General features: G+C 44.4%; 1 protein-coding gene across 2 annotated transcripts in view; it reads left to right on the forward strand.

The window, feature by feature from the left end:
* NSG2 (neuronal vesicle trafficking associated 2) overlaps positions 1-23726 on the forward strand; it is a 118902-nt gene that overhangs the window by 52136 nt on the left and 43040 nt on the right. For both annotated transcript variants that reach the window (XM_023551509.2, XM_064279152.1), the window contains one exon: positions 17928-18011. In XM_023551509.2, coding sequence (XP_023407277.1) covers positions 17928-18011 — 84 coding nt within the window. The remainder of the gene's footprint in view (positions 1-17927; positions 18012-23726) is intronic.

Here is a 23726-nt window from a genome sequence, read left to right on the forward strand (position 1 = left end):
CAGTAGGGCATTGTGTGTCTTAACCAATTGGCTCCAGCCAATCAATAGAAGAGACGCCAAAGCTAGATAAAGGGCCTGGCTGATTGGCTGAGGGTTGAGTCATCTGTTTTGAAAGTGCAGAGGTTGTCAATAGGAGAACGTGTGGGGGTGGCAGAAATAAAGAATCCTTGAGCCATCTCGAAAATCTATAAGGCCTTCAAAAATAAATTTTGAATAAAGAATTAACAATAAGGAAATGGGAAGGGCAGGGGAAGGGACAGTATTGACTACCTGCTGTATGTCATATCAGAGGTTCTCTCTCTTTCTCTCTCATTTTGGACTGCATGTTAGAATCACCTGGGGAGCTTTTAAAAATCCTAATATCTAGGCCACACCCCAGACCAATTAAATCAGAATCCCTGGGGTGGGACCCAGACGTCAGTATTAATTAAATCTCACCGGGTGATTCCTATGTGCGCCCAAAGTTGAGAACCACTGTGCTAGACGTCCATTACCCCTGGGAGCCAGGGATTATGCTCTCAGATTTATAGATGAAAAGTTGAGGATCAGAGAAGTTTGGTGAGTTATCCAAGTTCACAGAAAGAGTGTCAATGCTGAATTTTGAACTCTGCTGTAAGTGGGGGTAGGGAGAGAGAAGGGGGGATATTTACTCCAGGTTTTGCAAGGCCCCAGAAGAAATCTTTATTCTTCAGCCTCCCAAGATCTGCATGTCCCTGAGAGGTGTGCAAGGAAAAGAGAGTGGGGTGAGGTAACCTCTCCCCTTGGCCCCCACATAACCCTGCCTGCTGTTCCAGAGATCACCATAGCCTCTGTCTTCCCTTATTCTCTTCACGCACCTCTGAGGCCTTCTTTCTTGTCCTTGGGAGAGGAGGCAGGCCTGATAACCACTGAGCATCCAGTCCAGATGTCTCAGAAAGCTATCCCAAAGCCTAGAGGATAAAAATATGGTATCTTGTGGTGGGCATGCATGCCTGGAAGGGGAAACCAATTAGTTTTAAAAGATGTAGTGGAGCCAGTTGGACTGCAAATCCACACAGGGGCCCTCCCCTTCAGAGGCCCACCCGACAGGGGCAATTCCCCATAGGGGCCCTTCCCCACAGGAACCCTTCCCCTCAGGGGCCCATCCCCACAGAGGCCCTTCCCCTCAGGGGCCCATCCCCACAGGGACCCTTCCCCTCAGGGGCACATCCCCATAGGGGCCCTTCCCTGCAGGCACTCTTCCTCACAGGAACCCTTCCACACAGGGACCCTTCCACACGGGGTCCATCCCCACAGGGACTCTTCCCCTCAGGGGCCTATCCCCCCAGGGGCCCTTCGCCTCAGGGGCACATCCCCACAGGGGTCCTTCCCAACAGGGGCCCTTCCCTTCAGGGGCACATCCCCACAGGGGTCCTTCCCCACAGGGACCCTTCACCACAGGGACCCTTCACTACAGGGGCTCTTTACCTCACAGGCAAGTCCCCACAGGGACCCTTCCTCAGAGGGACCCATTCCCACAGGGCACATGCCCACTGGGCATCCTCCGATGTTCATGACAAAGACTTTCTACCAGGTGGACCTCAGCTTCCTCTCCTGTGAAGTGGGGAGAATCACATGGGCCTCACAGTGGTGACAACTGAGTTAGATGCGGCCTCATTTGTAATGTGCCTGGTGCAAAACTAGCTATGAGAGATAATAGCTATCATTTTTGGGTGCTTCTTAAATGCTAGATGCTATTTTAAGCTTTATGGGCACACACACACACACACACACACACAATTTCGTGTCATTCTCTCAACAGTTAATAGAGCTCAATAAGGTTGCTGCTGCTTTAATCTAAAATTTAAAGATAAGGAAACTCAGGCACAGAGTGATAATGTAACTTACCTAAGGCACCTAGCTAGTAAGCATAGTAAGCAGCGGATCCAGGATGTAGAACCCAGGCAGTATAGCTCTAGAACTTTCCACCTCAGCAGGAACAAGGAGCAAGGTAGCCTGGGATTCCACAGACTTGGGCTCTGCCTCCAGCTCAGTCGATAACTCACGGTGTAACTCGAGTGAGTCACTTCTCCTCCCTTAGGCCTCTACTTTTCCTCTGTGAGTCAGTAATCATATTAGCTATTTTCTGTGCTAATGTTTAGATTTTATGATCTTTACAAGAGTAAACAAGTTTTTCCCCTGACATTAGGACAGATTTGTTAGAAGTGAGTTCCGCTCAAGAAGCCGAAACCAAACCAAACCCCTTGCGGTCAAGCCGATTCCAACTCATAGCGACACTATAGGACAGAGTAGAACGGCCCGATAGTTTTCAAGACTGTATTCTTTACGGAAGCAAATTGCCACATCTTTCTCCCACAAAGTGGCTGGTGGGTTTGAACCACAGACATTTTGGCTAGAAACCGAACATTTAACCACTGTACCACCAGGGCTTTTTCAAGAAGCCAAAGGTCCTCTTAATGTTAAGAATAGTGTTACAGTTACCAACACAGCCTCAGAGGCACCACTCTAGGTGAGTTCAAGTCCCTGCTTCACTTTATTAGCCTACCTGAAGGACTTCGGAGGATTTTCTTAAACTGCAGAGGCCTCAGCCTCCTCACGTGTAAATTGGCGATGATAATATTGGGACTGACCTTACACGTCTCTGTTGTTAGCTGCTACGGAGTCAGCGTTAACTCATGACACCTCCGTGTACAACAAAACCAAATGTCCCGTCCTGACCTATCTTCAAATACTGGCAGGGTCCGATATTCGTTGGTATTCTCAAGTCCATGGTTGCAGCTACCGTGTATATGAGAACCTCCCAACCTAGGGGCTTCATATACCAGCACTATATCGGACAATATTCTGTTGTGCTCCATAGGGGTTTTGCTGGCTGATTTTCAAAAGTAGGTCACCAGGACTTTTCTCCTAGTCTATCTTAGCCTGGAAGCTCTGCTGAAACATGTTCACCATGGATGACTCTGCTGGTATTTGAAATACCAGTGGCATAGCTTTTGGCATCACAGCAACACACAAGCCACCACAGTATGACAAACTGACGCGAGTTCCAGAAAAGGCTAAATGAACTCTGACACATAGTTGTCAGCTCTTTGATTATATTTCAGTCAGATGCTGTCTTAGTCATCTAGTGCTGCTATAACAGAAATACCACAAGTGGATGGCTTTAACAAAGGCTTGAAGTCCAAATTCAGGGTGTCAGCTCCAGGGGAAGTCTTCCTCTCTCTGCCGGCTCCGGAGGAAGGTCCTTGTCATCAATCTTTCCCAGACTGGAAGCTTCTGTATGCAGGAACCCCGGGTCCAAAGGACGCGCTTTCCTCCTGGCACCACTTTCTTGGTGGTATGAGGCCCCCCACTGTTAGCTTCCCTTTCCTTTTGTCTCTTATAAGATAAAATGCGGTGCAGGCAACACCCCAGGGAAACTCCCTTTACATTGGATCAGGGATGTGACCTAAGCAAGGGTGTTATATCCCACCCTAATCCTCTTTAACTACAGGCATATGTTATGATTTATAACACATAGGAAAATCACTAAAGGGAGGACAACCACACAATACAGGGACTCATGTCCTAACCAAGTTGACACAGGTTTTTGGGGATACAATTCAGGCCCTTTGGCCCCCCAAAATTCACATCCTTGCCACGTGTAAAACACATACACCCCATCCTATATAGCAAAAGTCTTAAATCAACTCCAAGTCCAAAATCCAAAAATTCATTTTCATCTGTGAAATCTAGAATACAAGTTGTCTGCTTCAAAAGTATAATGGTGGAACAGCCGCAAGCTAGACATTTCCATTACAAATGGGAGAAATTGCAGGGAAAGAAGGGATAACAGGCACCAAGCAAGTCAGCAGAACATGTTACATTAGCCCTCAAGGCATTGAAAATAATCCTCTGTTCTCCAAGACCATTTACACAATGGCCCTGCCCTCCAGACTCTGGGTATTGGCCACACTCTCTGGATTCTGAGTGGAGGCCCCTCAGCCCTGGACTTCAGCTCCAATTCACAGGGTTTCATTGGCTGATTTTCGGAAGTAGATCACCAGACCATTTTTCCTAGTCTACCTAAGCCTGGAAGCTCTGCTGAAACCTGTTCACCATGTATAACCTTGTTGGTATTTGAAGTAGCAGTGGCATAGCTTTTGGCATCATAGCAGCACACAAGCCACCACAGTATGGCAAACTGACACATGAGTTCTAGAGAAGGTGAAATGAGCCCGGACACATAGTTGTCCACTCTCTGATTGCATTTCAGTCATATGGTAAGTACTGGTTATCAGAACCAAGTATAATTTGATCCCAAAGTGAAGTCATGGTTCTTCTTTTTGAAAATACAAAATATAGAATGCTTTGATGTATTATGTTCACAATCATCTTTGGATTTATTTACTAAATAGTCCTTAGTATTTGAGATACGAATATGAGATACGGGACATATGATGTATGAGTATCAGGAGAAAACTTTTGGAGGAAATTGGAGGGGACAAACATGTCTCAAAGACTTGCTCTGGGCTAGGTGTAGGGCTATATAGCACTTCCTGTTATGTCAGTTATCTTCCCAACAGCCTTGTGAGGTGGCTATTAGTGTACACATTTCACTGATGGGGAGACTGAGGCTCTTAAATGGGCTGACTTGCCCAAATTTCACACACAGGGTGGAAGAGCTGGGGTTAGAACCCTAGTATATCTGACACCCTAGCTTTTTCTCTGCGTCGTGCTGCCTTCAATAATGAGAAGCCTCTGACTTGGGAGTACTTCCTCAGACTCTGCATCCCTTACCCACGGCAATGGCCAGTTTTGCTCTTCCTCGAGTTCTCCCTCAGGCAGGCTCCTGACCTGCAGGTGGGGTCCTAGGGACAGTTCCCAGAGAGGACATCACAGCCTCCAGTGCTCTCTCCTGCCCCGGGCTGGATAGGTTGGTGCCTCTCCAGGGAGAGGAGATAGGCCTGGCTTCAAGGTTGTTCTCCCTGCCTCTTCTCTCTATCACTCCAATCCATCCTCCACACTGAACTTGGGGGAGCTTCCAAGAGTCGTGACCAGGTGCTTCTCTGATGGAAACCCCTTTTCAGTCCTCCACACCCACAGGATACAATCCTCAGGTCCGTACCTTGGCATTTGGTTTTCCATTCCTGCCTCTCCCCACTTTGACTTTGTCTCTTGCACACAGACATCTCAGATTTACCTACAGCAGTGGTTCTCAGCTGGGAATTTTACCCACAGGGGACATTTGGCAATGTTTGGAGACATTTTGCTTGTCACAACTGGGGTGGGGTGCAACTAGCATCTAGTGAGTAGAGGCCAGGGATGCTGCTAAACATCCTACCATGCACAGGATAGTCCTCACAACAAAGAATGAACCCACCCAAAATTTCCAAAGTGCTGAGGGTGAGAAACCCTTCATTAGAGTGTTCCCAACCCTCAGGGTGTTTCGTGCCTTTCCATCCTTGCTTCTCCATCCTTTCTTCTCCCCGTACTGCCCTTCTTACCCCTTTACCAGACTGAAGAACCATTACTTATCTTCCTAAACCCAGTCCAGATGCAGCTGTCCCAGATACCTTCCCTGACCACCCATAAGTGTGACTGTAGTTGTACTTATCACACTGGAAAATATTCATCCATCCATCCATCCATCCGTCTGTCTGTTCGTCCATCCATCCAGCAAATCTGATACCCTGTATATGCTCACAGTACCTCTAAAGGCACTGTGAGGCTGCGGACATACAGCTGTGAAAAGACAGGCATGGTCACTGCCTTCATGGAGCTTCCAGTTCTATGGGGAAGACAGACTTAAAACCGGTCATTACACAAGTAGAAATAATTAATTGCAAATTGTGAGAAGGGCTCTTAAGGAAAAGATAAGTGCTATCATGTAAGAGAGGATAGAGCCGGGGAACCTAATTATGATGGGAATGTGGTTGGAGAGGTCTTTCTGGCGAAGTGGCCCTGGCTGAGGCCTGGAGGATGGGCTGGGGAGGGGAGTAGAGGGTAGAGGGAGCAGCATGTGGGCAGGAGCCTGTGTGCTGGAGGAGAAGTCAGAGACAATGGGAGTCGACTGGAGCATGGTGAGTAAGGGGCAGAGAGTCTTAAGAGATGAGGTTTTTAAAGCGGGTTTAAAGCAGAAGTGTAACAGGATCAGATTTCTGTTTGGGGGAGATAACCCTGGCTACTGTGAGCCTCCCTCAGGACAAGGGGAGCCAGCCTCATGCTTGGTCTCTCCTTCCAATGAGCCCTTCATGCTGCACCAAGGTAGTCCCCCCTCTCCCTTGTCTAGCTTAAGCCACTGTGCTAGGTTCAATTTTTCCACGTAACGGAAAGGGGAATAGATCTGAATCTAAGAAGCTGGGTGGTTTTCTCTGGGCCGTGGAAAAGAGCTCTTGAGAAGCTGAAACATCAAATTCTAGGACAAGCCATTGGTGCCCCGCTGCCTTTGGTTTATCTAAAATAAAAAAAAAAAAAAACAAAACAGAAAATAAGTAACCAGATAATAATCCCAATGTCTTCACAATCACTCTGTGAGGTTGCTACCATTACCCCCATTTTATAGTTGCAGAAACAGGCTCAGAGAGGTGCAATGCTTGTCCTAGGACATGCCAAAAGATATACTATTCTAGATGTAGCCAAGATCGGCACCCAGGTGTGCCTGGGAGATGGTAGCTGTCGCATGGTAGGTCCACAGGAAGCAAGCTACAGACAGGCACTGCCCACCTTGGCAGGGCCCCAGTTGAATAGTGTACTTGGCAAGGTCGCTTCCTGCTCTGGAGAAAAGCTCCTTTCTACTGATTACTAAGTCTTCACGTGGTCCTGGAGGAGGCTGGCTCACTTGCCTGTGAGAGGAGGGAGTTGCAGGGATTTAGAGACCAAATATTGATGTTAGGCATGTTTCAAATTTTGTGTGATAGACCACATGAACTTTGAAGTCTGAGGGACCCTGGTTCAAGTCTCAGCTAAGCTCTTTACTTACTGTGTGAGTTTAGGCAAATCTCTTAGCATCTCTGGGCTTCAGTTTTTCAAACTGTCAGTGAGCATAGTATCTACCTAACCGGGTGATTGTGAAGAAATCTGTGAATGCTGCCTGATGGCCTTAGTGCATGACACCCAGAGGGAGCTCACTGATACAGTTTCCTTTCTTCCACTGGACACCCGGGGTATATCACCTGAAGATGATATATTTTTGGAAGAAGACTGTAAAAGCAGAACAGGCTGAAAAGGTTGGGGTTTCAAGGGTGGAGGTGCAGATTTGTGGGGCCTGGCCCTCCATGCATTGGACCTAGTTGGGCAGCAAGAGACAGATGGATTCTGAAGACTCCACGCCTGTCCCTGAGCCCTGTGTGTCTTCGCAGCCTTTCCTGAGGGTTCATTTTTCTTCCTGAGGCCCAGGATCAGAGAATTGCCAGCCTTTCCCCAAGGAGCAGCAGAAATGCTCATCTCTGTAGGTTCCAGGTCATAGATCGCCCTCATTCTTCAGAGACTCCTGAGGGAGGGGTCATAAATCACCCCAAATTGGGGCAAAGGCTCTGGTGAGGCAATTCCAACAAATAGGTATGAAATGACCAATAAGCGTATTAACAATTCCTTATAATTTAAGGCAATATAATCTTGGACAAAATATAATTTTTTACCCATCAGAATGGCAAAAAAAAAAAAAAAAAAGTGTGAAAATACCATGTGTTGATATCATTTTGATGATTAAGGTACACTCAGCCCAAACCAAGGTCTTTTCAATCACCTCATATGTATGAGAAAGCTGGACAATGGAAAACGGAACACAGAAGAGTTGATGCATTTCAGTTGTGGTGTTGGTGAAGAATATTGACTATATTGTGGACTGCCAGAAGAACAAACAAATCAGTCTTAGAAGAAATAAAACCAGAATGCTTCTTAGAAGCAAGGATGGCAAGACTTAGGCTCGCTTACTTTAGACACATTATCAGGAAAAACAGTCACTGGAAAAGGACAGTGAAAATGAGGGAAAGCTTCAGTGAGATAGGTTGACACAATAGCTACAACAATGGGCTGAAGCATATCAAAGATTGGGAAGATGGTGCAGGACTGGGCAATATTTTGTTCTGTTGTACATCAGGTTGCTGTGAGTCGAAACCACCTGGGAGGCAACTAACATCAGCAACAACAACAGTGTTGATAATGCTGAGGGCAAAATAGGCATTCTCAAGACACTCCTGTGGGACATATAATTTGATGCTACATTTTTAGAGGATGTTGGGCAATGTTTATAAAATTTAAACTGTATATAGCATTTGACTGGTATACTTCATACCTGTAGGAAGCTATCCTATGAGTCTATTTGCTCAAGAATGCAAAGACCTATATATAAAAGACTGGGAACAGCTGGAATGTCCCATGAGAAGGGGCTGGTTAAATAAACTCTGGGGTGTTGTAGTGCAGTACTAAGGGATCCTTATGAGAAAGAGGCAACTCTGTATGTGCTAAAGTGGAAAGAAGCAACAGACACATTCCTTGGTTAACAAAACTTTAAAGAGGATGCTATGGAGTAACCCCATTTGTGGAAACGTATCCACACATATGCGTGCATGTTTTATGCCTTATAACTCATGAAACGGTTTTGAAAGGTACACAAGAAACTTAAGTATTTAGGGGGTAAGGATGGAAGTGAGTGAGGCCATTCAAAGAATTTTGTTCTATAATTTTCATTCCCTGTTGCCATGATCATGTATCGACTTTTCTATTTAAAAAAAATCACTCCAGTCTTCCCATCTGTGAATTGATGGGGTTGGATATCACTGCACTAAAGTCCCTTGAGCACTGACATTTTGCCCTGTGCTCTGTGTCCAGTACCATGTTTCATAGGACCAGGGAAACACTCAAACCCAAAGAAATGGAGTGTGGGGGAGAGCTGAGGAATGTTCCCAACTAAGGACTCAGCCCCCATCACCCTCTTTCTTTAGAGATGGGATTTATTCATTCATTTGCTCATTCAACAGTATTTATGGATCCCTTATTTCGCACCTTGAAAAAAAGGCCTGGTGATCTACTTCTGAAAAATCAGCTATTGAAAACCGTATGAAGCACAGTTCTACTCTGACACACATGGGGTCACCATGAGTTGGAGTTGACTCAATGACAACTAGTTGGTATGTATCAGATGCCATAGGCCCAAAGTTTGAGTTTTGATACTGGACAACAACCGTATTAGGGAGTGACTCTTGGACCTGAGCTAGAAGCTTAGATTCAAGTCTTGGCTCTGCCTCTTCGTCATGAGACTCAGTTTTCTCATCTGTAAAACAGAGATAATCACCCCTACCTCATAGAGTGATTGAGGAGATTTTGTGAAATACAGGATGTAAAACCTTTGGCACAGTGCTAGGCACATAGTGGGTGCTCAGTAAATGGTACTTTTTTTTTTTTTTTAACATGACAGGTAGGAAAGAACATGCTAATCTTGAGCTTGAACACTGGCTCCACAACTTACCAGTCATTTGATCACAGACAAGTGGCTGACCTCTCTGAACCTCAGTTTCCTCATCTGAAAAATGGGAATAGTGATGACTATTTTAAAGGAGAGATGTGAGGCTTGGCAAGAATGTTGTAAGGAGAATTATGAGAATTACACAAGTCCACGTAAGTAGGACTCCTCGTGCTGTGTTGGCATACAGTAGGTGCTCGGCAGAAAGCCATTCACTTTCCTGCCTCTGAACTTGTATCTTGGCTGCAGGGAGATGCTGAAGGGGAATGGCTTGGATCTATTTTTGACCTGTGTCAAGTCCAGCTCATAAAACTACAATCTTGCTCCTTGTCAGCACTTTGGTGCTTTTATTTATTATTCTTGCCAATCCCAGGGCTGCTCCATGTGGGGACCTCTTCATTATTGATAATCCTGGGAAGTAGTATTTTAAATTTTTATCATCTATACTTGGTGCCATCTGAACCACTATGTATTATCTGGCCTTGCCAGTGAAGGGGGAATTATATCCAGACATGACGTCCTTTTGGGATGAATAATTTATCCCATTTTCACAATGCCAATTATGTTAAATTATGTTCTTCATATCAGCAGCAGATGGAACAATGGTAGATTGATGTGTAAATATGAAAAGAAAACACATTTATGACTTTGCCCTAATCCACAATATTTGAAAACCTGGAATTCATTTTTCCAAATGCCTATAAAACCCCACTTTTAATAATAAAAAGAGTAGAAGCAGTTTTTCTCCCTTCTGTCCACATTCTCCACCCCCCCCCCCATTTCTGTTATTAATCAAGGCGCTCAGGGTTCTGTTTGCTCCAATTATTTATTAACTGTGGGAAAAAGAGGACTTTCCGGAATAGAGCCTTTCTTTGCAAATTTATTTTCTCTTCTCTCTCTCTGCTTATGCAAGCTGATTCCTCCCAGGTACAATTAATAATGATAGCCCAGCGTTTTTATGCTTCCTCCTTCAGAGTACTAAAAAAGAAAAGTAACTCTTACTGTAGCAGTTTTTTTTTTTTTTAAATAGATGGAAAATGTTTCTGACTCCATTCCACAGAAACAGAACACCAAGACATCATGAAACTCCTCGTAGTAGCTGGGTGATTCCAGTAACTTTGTAGGGCTATGTTTCCCTTGCTCACTGCCTCTCTCCTCCCCAGTGCATCTGCCTGTGTGCGAATCCCGGAAGCCAATCTTTTGTTGTTTATGGTCCTTCCTCAGCTCCTCACTGCTCTCAAGTTAATCTTAAAGGTGCCTAGCGTGACATTCAGAGCCTCTGCCTTTCAGCTTCATCTTGTCACCCCCTCACCCACCCTGTTTGCCCTCTGGGCACTCAAACCACATCTTTTTGTTTCCCCAAGGCACCAGCCTCCTGGGTGTCTTCAGAAGATTTGCAGATGTTTGCTGCTTCTTTGGTGTAGAAAGCTCTTCCTAGGGTGTGGGGAGGCAAGAATGGAAACAGAGGCTGGCCAGAGCAAAAACCCATGGAGAGATGACAATGCCTCAGACTAGGGTAGTGACAATGTATCTTAGTCTCCTAGTGCTGCTCTAACAGAAATACCGCATGTGGGTGGCTTTAAAGAACAGAAATTTATTATTCTTACAGTTCAGGAGGCTTGAAGTCTAAATTCAGGACGTGGCTGTAGGGGAAGGTCCATCTTTGTCTGTAGTCCCGAGGTGTTCCTTGGCCTTCCTTGGTGTTGCTTGGCATTCCATAACATTTGTCTTCCCCCAGTGTGTGCCTCTGTGTTTACTCTACTCTTTGTATAATCCAGCAGTGATTAGGTTTAGGACCTACCCTACTTCTGGTGTGACCTCATTAACATAACAAAAGAAAGCCCCTATTTCCAAACAAGGTCATATTTGCAGGTATAGGGGTTAGGATTTCAGCACATATTTTTGGGGAACACGATTCAATCCATAATACAATGTAACTGGACGAATGGGTAGATTCAAGAGAAATTTGTGAGGAAGCAGGACCTGATGCCAGAAATCGATTTGGAGAGTGAAGGAATGAGAGGGATCATAGAAGAGCCCTGTATTTGATTTGACATAAACAATGGTTTAGGTATTGCTGCTGTTTTCTGAGCTGAGGGTTACATGAGGAAAAAAATGTTGAGAGCAGGTGGTTAAGCGAGGGTCAGAGAACCTAAGTTCTTTGCTATGGACATGCTAAGACTCGGTGTGTAGATCCAAGGGAAAATGTCAAGTAGGGCAACCTAAGTATTGGGTGAGGTCTGAATTGGAGATAAAAATTTGAGAATCTTAAGAGTAGAGATGGACTTGGAAGTGATGGGAGTGAGTGAGAACACTCGAAGGGGGTTGTAGAAGCCCTGAGAAATTACAACATTGAGATGTCAGTCAGAAGAAGAGGAGCCTGAAGAGGAAACTGTGGAGGGCTGGCCAGTGGGGTAGGAAGAGAACCAGGAGAAGACTGCCATGAACCCAAGGGAGGAGAAGGCTTTAAGGAGCAGGGAAAGAGCAAGCCTGTCAAATACTTCCATGAGATCAATGAAGATGAAGACTGAGCAGTCTGTTTGTCCAGGGAAATGGACAAAGACCTTCTTTTGGAAAGGTTATGGGGTTCTAAAGTGCTACCACTTCTCTAGGGGTAAAGGTAGGATATTATGAAGAGTTGCAATGGTACAACCTGGCTTGCTTTTGGGGAAAATGTGACTTAGCTAGAGAGAAGAGAAGATGACTGAGGACTGATGTGGTATCAGGCACCACCTGTTTTTCAGCCTGTGCTTGAGCTCTGAAGCTGAAAGAACTGCTTTCATTAGAAAGTCACTCTGGACAGAAGCAGCATTTCTCAGGGGTTCAGGGCAAAGTAGGACATGGATTTGGAGAGAGAGCTATGGCCCCAACCCTGCCTAAACTCACCTCCCTGCTCTCACCTGGTTACTGCAAATATATGTACACACGCACACACATACATGCCACACGTGTATATGTAGTAAATATGTATTTAGTATACATGTATGTAGTGTATATGTATATGTGTATGGATGTATGTGTATATTATATATATAACATGTATGTATACATATATATTTTAAATCTGCTTTTATTAAAAAAAATGAGGTACATATAGGAAGTGCATAAAATGCGCTCTTATGCAACTGTCATCTAGATCAAGATACAGAATAGTTTCAACACCCAAGAAGATTCCCTTACACCTCTTCCCAGTCCCTATCACCCAATAATGACAATTTTGACCTCTGTCGTGATTGATTAGTTCTACATTTTTGAACTTGATATAACTGAAATCACATAATATATGAAAACCTTTTGGTGGTGTCTGATTTCTTTTGTTCAATGTAACATCTGTGAGATTCAATTATGTGTGTGTAGTATTCCATTTTATGAATAAACCACAGTTTATCTGTTCCCCTATATATGGACATTTGGGTTGTTCCCCATTTTAGGCTATTATGAAAAAAGCTGCTATGAACATTCTTGCATGTATCTTTCAGTAAGCTGGTTTTTGCTGACATGTAGGACATCTATTGATATTGTTATGTTTACTTAGCATTCAGTCATCTTAAAAATTCTAATAGCTTTTCAGTTAATTTGTCATGGTTTTTTTAGAACACATTTGTATCAGACAGAAAGCTTTTGATCTGAAGTTACAGAAAACCCAACCTAAATTTATTAAGACCCAAAGAGAATATATTTGCCCCCATAACTGTGGAGTCCAGGGTGGGTAGCTTCAGGCTAGGTGTGATCCAGAGGGCAGAACGTCATCAGGGCCCATGTCCATTTCTATGCATTCCTCTTGGCTCTGCACTCCTCTCTATGCTGCCTTTGTCCTCGTACTGGCCCCCCTTTGTAGTGGCAACAATTGCTACAGCAATTCCAGCGTTCAAGTCCTCATCATACCATTCAGAGGAAGAGCACATCTCTGGGGAACACCCCTGAAGAGTGAGAAAGTTTCTTTCCCCAAAGCCCTAATAAATATCACTTCATACCTCATTGGTCCAAATTGGGTGATATGACCATCTCTAAGTTAATGAAATCTGTGATCAACAGGGGTGTATGCGCTGATCGACTTAACCTGTTTAGGGACCATTCCTGCCATTCAGGAAAGGGGTCAATCCCGCCAGACCACATGGTTGCCACACAGTGGGGCAGGAGTGAGTTCCCAAAAGAAGTATCAGGGAGCTTTTGATTGAAAAAGGAAATGGATGCCAGAGAAGAAACCTCAAAGCATTTATTGTAACACTTAGAATGATATTGCCTGTAAAGAAACAATGATTATTCATTGTCTCCTTCCCACAGTTATGTTTTTTAGTTCTGTCTCCTGCTTCAACATGTTGGCTAGAATATGTAGGGTCTTCTACATTTACAAGGGATGATGAAAATGGTTTTGAGCATTTTTAGAAGCTTCGGGGAGAATCTTTATAAAAATAGGTAGAGGGAAGGACCAAGAAGCAGATGCTTATCGTTTCATGTGTGATGTGAAGATGCTCTGGACCAGTCTGATGGCTAAGGAACTAGGAGGGAAGGGATAGAATTAAGAGATGATTGAGATAGACTAGGAGATGTGGAAAGGTATATTATTTATCTACTTCCGTGTAACAAATTACTAAACACTTTGTGGCTTAAAACAGCACAAATTGATGATCTCACAGTTTTTGTAGGTCAGAAGTCTAGACATAGGTTAGCTGGGTTCTCTCCTCAGGGTCTCACGAGTGTGAAATCAAGGTATGTATTGGGCTGCATTCTCATCTGGAGCTTGAGGTCCTTTTCCAGGCTCATTCAGGTTGTTGGCCAAATTCACTTCCTTGTGGGTATAGGACCAAACCCACTGCATTCGAGTCGATTCCGACTCTTAGCGACCCTATAGTACAGAGTAGAACTGCCGCAGAGAGTTTCCAAGGAGCTCCTGGTGGATTTGAACTTCTGGCCTTTTGTTAACAGCCATAGCTCTTAACTACTGTGCCACCAGGGCTTCTGGGCAGTGGACCCCATATTCTTTTTGGCTCTCAGTTGGGGGTTGATTTGAAGTCCTAGAGGCTGCCCTCAGGTCCTAGTCACGTGGCCCTCTAACAACATGTCAGCTTACTTCTTCAAGGCCAGGAGGGTGATCTCTCCAGTCTGCTATGACAGGATTTTATGTAACAGCATAATCATGGTAGTGACTATTCACAAGTCCTGCCCACACTCTTCTTGAGGGAGGAAATTTTACGGCACATGTACACCAGGGGGTGAGAATTTGAGGCCATCTTAGAACACTGCCTACCACAAAAGGCAACATAATTCTTGCCCCAAGGCTTGTGGCCTGAGGCCTGGTGTTACAGTTCAGAATGACCAGAAAATTCACTTAAAAATAGGTACTGAGATACATTACGACGTATACATCTGAAAATGGGGATAGGAAACTATATTGTGAATAATTCTAAGAATGTGATGTGGATTCAGAGAATTGGTCAGACATTTAAATTTTCTATTACCACTTCGTAATCTGACAGTCGATCTAGTGATACCCCAAATTTGTCTAATAAAATTTGTCTAATATTTTTTAAAACTTGTAAAATACTTGCACATATATTATTTCATTTAGCCCTTTCCAGAACTTTGTAAATTGAGTAATAATAGAAACACCTAGCTTATGAGCTGTGATTTGGGATTAACAGAGTTCTTTTAGTTACATCAGCTCCTGACTCTCATATTCCCAATGCAGTTCACGTGTCAGCAAAACAGACATTTGTAGACCACATGGTATTTCACACTTCTGTTTCTTTGGCCACGTGGTTCCTTTTGCAGAAAATGTCTTCTCTTGCCTTCTACATCCAGCAAACTTCTCATCCTTCAAAACCCTTCTTTGCAGGCATGGAAGTCAGGGGAATTCTTGAACGACATTGTTCTTGAGAGTCCCCTGTTGTTCTTCATGGGTTAAATAGAGTGGATCTTCAGACTGGCAGGCACAAGCCAGGCTCAGTTCCACATCTTCCTAGGACACCTATGAAAGAAAATGCGATAGAGCCCAGACAGTTCAAATAAACACTTGTTCTTGCATGAGTGGTCTGAGTGTTTAACTTGTATTTACAACTCATTTAAATCTTACAAGGACACAATGGCATGATTATGGTTATTTTCCCATCTTATAGATAAGAAAACCAAGACACAGAGGGCTTAATGACTCACTCATGGCCACCAGCTAGTAAGAGGTAGAACCAGGAGTTGAATCCAGCCCACACTTTTATACCCCTAGTACCCCATAATATTGATGATATCTGTGCTGTCTCATAGCATAAAATTCACTGAGACAGTGCATGTAAAGTCTCAGTGCCTGCTCTACAGTAAATTCACGAAGTATGAGATATGGGCAACCAAAAAAAAAAACAAACCTGTTGCCCTTGAGTTGATTCCAACTCATACCAACCCTATAGGACAGAGTAGAATTGCACCATAGGGTTTCCAAGGAGCAGCTGGTGAATTCCAACTACCAACCTTCTGATTAGTAGCCAAGTTCTTAATTGCTGGAGTTGTTTTTATTACCTATGGCCCTGAGGCTTATGCTTTCCTAGTCTTTGGAATCAGAGGTAGAAGAACAAGATAATAAAACATGACCCTCCCAAAATAAAAACCCTCATCCTTGTTTGGCTGTACCCACTCCCCTGCTGGAAAGAGAAGCCAGGGGCTATCTTTTTGTTGTTCGGAGGAGCAGACTACAGAGGAGGGTGGGGCAAAACACCAGAATTTACATCTGGAAATAGGATCTGGATGTCCGAGAGGGAGGGATGCTCTAGGTGTGCTGGGCCCAGGGCCTCTTAACCAACATATTTAAGTACCAAATGGTAGATGTTCAAAGCTTGCTAGTTATCTTCCCATCCCTTCTTTTTTTGAGACATATTTAGTCAATGGCATGCCTCCCAGACTTTAAAGAACATTCTTCAGAGAAAAATTCCTGCTTCAGTCAATACCCTTGACCATTGTCTCCAGGTAAACTTGGTGGGAGTTTTCAGTGAAAGTTCTGCTGATTTAAGTCCTAATGGAAGCGAGCATGATCTTAGATCACTAAATTTTCTTTCTTTAGCTGCGTGACCTTGGATAAGTGACTTAGCATCTCTGAGCCCAAGTTTCCTTGTCAGAGAATGGGAATCATAGTGGTTCCTAAATAAGGCATAGGAAGTGTGTGATCTAGTTCTGGTACATAATAAATGGTTCAGAAAATATTACCTATGATTGTGCCATTTAGCCATCAAAACAACCTTGTTAGATAAGTATTATGATTATGATTACTGCCTGCATTTTACAGGCGAGGGTCCTGAGGTTCATAGAGATTCTGTTCTCCTCATGGAACTTTGGCACTTAGCAATGGTTATGGATTATCTGTCAGATTTCTTTTTCTTCCACTTTGCCTGCACAGTGGGATGGAGTTTCATAAATGTCTTGGCAGGTTGACAGCATATCTTGATAAGATATTAACTACCTCTGCAAAAGATTCATACTTCAGGAAAATAAGATGAAAGAATAGATTCAATAGACGTTTGTATTTTTCTTTGCACAAACCCCCAAATCCCACTGGAATTAAGGATATGTGCAAAGGTTTAACTACAGGATGTTCATCATGACTTGTTTATGTAACCAAAACTGTGGAAACCACCAAAAAGTCCAACAATTAAAGACAGCTTAGATTTTTTTTTTATTGTCTCACAGTTTTTTTTTTTTAATTTATTGTGCTTTAAGTGAAAGTTTACAAATCAAGTCAGTCTCTCATACAAAAAGTTATACATACCTTGGTATGTACTCCTAGCTGCTTTCCCCTTAAAGAGATAGCACATTCCTCCTCTCCACCCCGTAGTCCCCGTGTCCATTCAGCCAGCTCCTGTCCCCCTCTGCCTTCTCATCTCACCTCCAGACAGGAGCTGCCCTCATGGTCTTATGTGTCTACTTCAGCCAAGAAGCTCACTCCTCACCAGTATCATTTTCTGTCTTATAGTCCAGTCCAATCCCTGTCTGAACAGTTGGCTTTGGGAATGGTTCCAGTCTTGGGCTAACAAAGGGTCTGGGGACCATGACCTCCTGACTCCCTCTAGTCTGAGAGACTGCTTAGATTAATTGTAGCATATATATACAATGAAAAGATATGCTACATCAAAAGGCAAAGTGAAATCACATATTTGTTTACATGGGAAAACGTTACTTAGAGTTGTGTGATAAAAGCAGGTTATAAACTAGTTCATGAAGTATGAATCCATTTCATAAAATGGAAATATATGTTTGCATAAATAGCAAATACATATAATATATATGCCATATCCATGAATATAAAAACATTTTGAAAGATGCAACCAGAATTGTCACCTGTGGTTGTCTCTGTTGGAATGAAGAAGCGTTATGGGTAATTTGAATTTTCTTGTGTGTATTTGGGGAGGTTCGTAATTTTCCAATCTTTATGCAATGTTTAATAACTAATAGTAACTAAAGAAGGAAAAGGAGAAGAAAAGAGATGCTTCATATTTCCACGCATGCTAACACTGGTTGAACATTCCAGGTGATTGTGAAGACAAGGACGGAATATCAACCTGAACAGAAGAACAAAGGGAAGTTCCGGGTGCCGAAAATCGCCGAATTTACGGTCAGTTTCTTGATGGTGTAAGAGAAAGAGTAAAGGTAAGGCTGGCTTCAGCCAGCTTAGGATGCCTCATGCTAGTAGAGCAGGTGCTGCTGGGAAGTGGAAAATGGACAGAGGCTGTTTCGGGAGGAGGTCTTAAGGCCACACTGTCTGGCCACTGAGGTTAACTCTATCACAGAGCTAGGCCTCTTGAGACCTCTCACATGCGCGTCTCCTCGGGGGTGTTCTGATTATTTCATCATGGACAGATGCTTCTTTATTCCTTCTCTTTTCTCCTGCCCCTTCTCTCTGCATTTCCATCACAATCTCCAGGAAATATGATGGAAAAGTGTAAAGACACCCAAATTTTAGTCATTGGATGTGGTTGTAACAAATAAGAAAACGAAAAAGGAAAAGAAAAGCTGACTTCTCAGTGGTAAAAACCAAATGATTGACTTCCTATTTCTTGGTGGAGGAATCACTAGCTGGGAAGAGTTGCAGGAAGGAGCTGTGAAGCATGTTCTGATAGGATATAAGGAGGAACCTCAGGGAACTGAGATAGAAGAGGTGCTGGTGGCTGAGGAGAGAGCAGCTTGTGCAAAGATCCTGAGGCAGGAGGGAGGCTGGTCCAAACACTGAACAGGAGTAGGGGCGGTGAGGCTGGGCTCTGGGAGCTGGGGGTTGGGGAGTGGGTAGTGGTGGGAAAGTGGGTGGGGTGGGGTGGGGTGGGGTGGGGTGGGGAGATGAGAGTGGGGATGGAGAGGGTGGGGAATAGAAATGAGGTGGGAGAAGTTGGTAGAGAGCAGACAGCTCCTGACCTTGTAGGGTATAGGAGAATTTGGGTTATATGCTAAAAGCAACAGAAAGCCTCTGAAGGACTTCAGGAAGGAGAGGGATATGACTTAATTTGGGTTTTGAGAAAAGGACTCTGGAAGCTACATGGCGAATGAAATGTAGTAGGCGGGAGGGAGTGTGGGAGACTATCAGGCTAGAGCAACTGTCCAAGTGAAAAATGACGGTGACTGGTACAAGGCTGGTGAGTGGATGGAAAGATGTGACAGACCTAGGAGATGTTTAGGAGGCAAAATCAGCCATGAGGGCAGTAGAACAAATGGTTCTGTGTGTGTGGGTACTGGAGCACTCTGGCTGGACTTGAGCCCTGGCTCTACCTTGCACTAGCCCTGTGATCACAAGCAAGAAACTAGACCTCGTTTATTGAATAGAGGCAGTAATAACAACTGCCTCCTAGGGCTGCTGTGAGGCTAAAGTGTGGAATACATGCAAAGTACTTGGATCTGGATATGATAAGGATACAAGTAATAGTAACTATGTGTGCCAATGGTGACTGGGGGTTTTGAAAGTGAAAATCGCCCTTGGTTGGTTATCTGGGAATTGGAGTGTGTGCATGGATAAACATATTGGCCTATTTGTCCCAAATCTCATTCCTGTTGCTAAAGTTGTGCTACAGCAGCAGAGTGTATGAGCCTGAGGGGCAGGGGGCAGGGGGCAGCATCACCGTGTGCATTCTCTGGATAGTGAGACTTCTTTTTGCTGAGCCTCTCCTGGAGGGCTGGCGCAGCTTTTACTTTTCTCTGTACCTTCTGTTTCTGGCTCTCAGCGTGGGCCCACTGAACGTGGATCTGACCTGAACTGCGTGCAGGAACCTGTGGGAGGTTCGAGCTACATGCTCATGTGCACAGGTTCCTGTGGGAGAAGGTGGAGGGATGCAAAGAGTGTATCTATTCTTTGTGGACCAGGCCACAGAGTAAAGCTGACCTGTCCCACTGGCAACAGAGGCCGTCAGAAACACGCCCAGATTCATGTACAAGAATGTTCATTGCAGTGTTATTTATAAAATCAAAGTATTGAAAACAATGTAAACTTCAATAACTTTCTTATAATTCTATGAATAAGACTATATCCATAAGATGGAATATTAATAGTGTCTTAAGAAACGCCCCCCCTTTTTTTTTTGCAGTGACTATTTAGTGAATATCTCTGAATTAAGGAACTAGGAAAGATTTTCATATTCCTTTTACTTTTCTGTATTTTCCAAATTTATATGATGAGCATATATTGTTTCAGTAACTAAAAAAGAAATTAGAGTTATTTTTTAATTTACTCTTTTTACCCGATAAAGTGTTATGAGTTCTTAATGGAATCACTCCTTTTTTAGCAGTTATTTAAAATGATGGTTATGAAGACATGCAGTACTTTGGGCAAATACTTAAGATGGAATATTGAGCAAAAGGGGCAGAGATTGAAACTGTATGTTTTCTAGAATTAGAGCCATAAAAAAACACAAATATTCAGAGGAAGAATGGCATGGAAAGAATCGATCAAAATGCTGTCTGTGGCTGTGTTATCTGCGGTGGTGTTGGACAGTATTTTTTTTCTCTTCTTTGACAAGTTTTTGTGATGTGGCTGCATTATCATACTTAATTCCCATGAGCCCCCGAGAGGCTGATGTAATCCCCAATTTGTCAAAGGGGAAATAGGGCTCAGAGAGGGGAAGTGACTGGCTCACCACGGGGTCAGTGGCGGAGCCAGTGTGCAAAGCTGGAGTCTGACTGGCCCTTGTGTTGGCTATGCTGGCTTGGAGCGGGTAACTACTGCTTAGAAGACAAGTGAGTCAGCTAGGTGAAAAGGAGCAACTCCAAGGTCCAGGGCCTGTGGAAGCACCCTCCCCACCACCACCTGTGGTTTGACTCCAGTAGTCCTGGAGGGTCAGGCAGGGTGGAAGCTGTGGGGGTCCTGAGGCAGCCCTTTGTCAGCCCTGACTGTCAGGTGTGGGTGGAGGCCCTGCCATCTGGAATAAATGGGAGAAATGAAGCCAATTCCTTTGCTTCTGTAAAGCTACCAGCGTTAATTAGTCTGGCTCTTTGCTTTCTTCCAGAAAGCTCCCTCAGGGCCGTGTGTGGAGGATACAAATGCTGAGGCGAGAGTGGATGCAGGAGGACTATGAGGTGGCCGGGGTAGTAATTAAGATGAGTCTGAGGGCCTGAGCTGAGCCAGCTGCAGTGGTGCTCAAAGATACTGGCTGCGGGGTGTGCTGGAGGCCGAATTTGCAGGACTGTTTCCTGGCTGCAGAGTCCCTGGGTGGCACAAACAGTTAATACGCTTGGCTGCTATCTGAAAATATACTCAGGGGTGCTTTGGGAGAAAGGTCTAGCAGTCTACTGAAAAATCAGCTGTTGAAAACCTCATGGAGCACAGTTCTTCTCTGACACACATGGGGTCGCCGTAAGTCAGAACTGATTCCACGGCAGCTGGTTTGGTTCCTGGTTAGAGACAGGGAGAGGTAGGTGACTCCTAGGTGTTTGACTGGGCTGCTGGAACCCAGAAAGAAGCCTTCAACAGAGGTGCTTAAAAAAAGAAGGGGAACCAGGTCAGGGAAGACACACAGGTGGGCAAGGTGCCTGTGGGCTGTCCCGGGGGGGAGGAGGTTTGGTTGGGTGTAACAAGCTCAGAGCTCAGGATGGAGATTTTGGCTGGAGAACCAGGCTTGGATGGCAGAAAATTTCTACTTAATCTTAGAGAGTGTGGTGCCGGGCCACCCTTCAGGATGTTGCTCATGGCTGAGGCAACTGTAGGAACAACAAATGGGCATCTCTCCCTCTTTCCAAATTGAGAGAAAGGAATTGATAGAGATTGGCTGAAAGAATTTCCTGGAATTTTTGTCATTTTTAAAACCCAGCAGCTTCTTGGCAGTCACTGTGAAGGGCCACAGACTCCAAGATCTTTCGTCAAGCTTATGTGAAAAGAAATGAACATACAGAGAGAAGCCCTTTCTTATTTCTTTTTTAATTGAGACGAAATTCACATGACATAAAATGAACCATTTTAAAGCGTACAATTCAGTGGCATATAGTACACCTACGATGTGTGCAGCCATCATCTCTGTCTAGCTCCAGAACATTTTCATCCCCCCCAAAGAGACCCTGTACCTGTTAAGCAGTCTCTCCCCACTCCCCCCACCCCCTCCCCTCCCCAACCCTGGAAATCATTGGTTTGCTTTCTTTCTCTATGGCCTTGCCTATTCTGGATGTTTCACATAAATGGAACCATACAATATGTGACCTTGTATAGCTGGCTTCTTTTATTGAGCATAAATGTGTTCGAGGTTCATCCACATTGTGGCACGCATCAGCACTTCATTCCTTTTTAAGGCTGAATGATATTCCGTTGATGGTGTCCCTGGGTGGTGGAAACAGTTTGAGCTCGTCTGCTAACCTACAGGCTGGCAATCTGAGCCTACCCAGCTGTGCCGTGAAAGAGGGGCCTAGCAACCTGCTTCCATAGAGATTACAGCCAAGAAAACCCTATGGAGCGGTTCTATTCTGTAATGCATGGGGTCTCCGTGTGTCAGAATCGACTCAACGACAGTGGATTTTTGTAATGGATATACCATGTTTTGTTTATCATTCATCAGCTGATAGACATTTTGGGCTGATCTGGCCATTAGGAATAGTGGTGCTATGAACATTTGTGTATAGATATTTGTTTGAATGCTTGTTTTAAATTCTTTTGGGGATATACTGCCACATTGTATGGTAATTCTATGTTTAACTTTTTGAAGAGCTACCAAACTCCTTCTTATTTCTTACTCCTGAGAGCTGGGGGCATCTTTGAAAAGCCGATTTTGCAATGCAAGGTACTGGTGCAACTGGCTGTGCTGCCAGGTCTGATTATCCAGGGCTGCTCTGTGAAGAGGAACCGAAGGCTGCATTTGGAGGGTGTTGGTGCTAAGCTGCTGCGCAGCATCCTGGGGGACACCTGGGCTTTGGGGCTAGACCGCCCAGGGCCTCTCAGATCTTGGCCCTGTCACCTCTTAACTTCATGGCTTTTGGAAAGTCCCTTTATGTTCTCTGAGCTCCTGATTCCTCATCAATAAAATGTGACACAATCTTGAGATAACAAAGAGTGCAAGTGCAAGACACGCTCTAGGGGCTTAATAAATGGTCATTTTCTTTCCTTCTTATCCAGCTCCCTTTTCTTCCTCGTGGGTTCTAAGCTTCCTGCCTAATTAGCTATATTTTTTTATTCTTTTGATTGGGCTCTGGGTATCCCTTTCCTGGCCTTCTCCATGGGAATGTGATTGGGAAAACCCGGAAGAGCTATTCGATGGGTGGCTGGCTCTTGGGGCAGTCCTGGCTCTAAACAGTGACCATCTCTTGGTCTATTGGGAAGGATAAGCTATTTTTCAGCATATCAGTTATAACATGGATAATCATAACATCTGTTAAAAAGTGCTTTTATATCCACTTTTTAGCCTGATAACCTTGTGAACAAAGTACTCTTATTATCCCCGTTTTACAGATGAAGAAACTGATTGATGCCCAGAGAAGTGAAGTGACTTTCGGAGGTCACTCATGCAGAAATGTTAGAACAAAACAAGAGCCCAGCTCTGTGGCTCTATCCCAGCACACTCTGTACCATATCTGACGCCACCCTGCTGTCAGCTATCCTTGCTGGTGTGTGGCTGGCCTGCCTCCCTTCCTATCTTCCTTCCTTTCTCCTTTGTCTTTATTAATATTCACTCTGGGCTGGGATAAATGCCTGTTGCTGGGAGACATATAAGACAAAATCCCTGCTCTCAAGGAGCTTGCACATGTGTGGATTAGACAAGAAATGTTTCCATCAGCTTCTTAGCTGTACAGTCACTATAGGGTCACTTCCTCTGGGACACCTCCCCTGATCCCCTGAGCCTGGTTGGTGCCCTCCTGGGGCTCCACAGGG

The sequence above is a fragment of the Loxodonta africana genome, chromosome 2, assembly GCF_030014295.1.
Source record: "Loxodonta africana isolate mLoxAfr1 chromosome 2, mLoxAfr1.hap2, whole genome shotgun sequence".
Taxonomy (NCBI): Eukaryota; Metazoa; Chordata; class Mammalia; order Proboscidea; family Elephantidae; genus Loxodonta; species Loxodonta africana.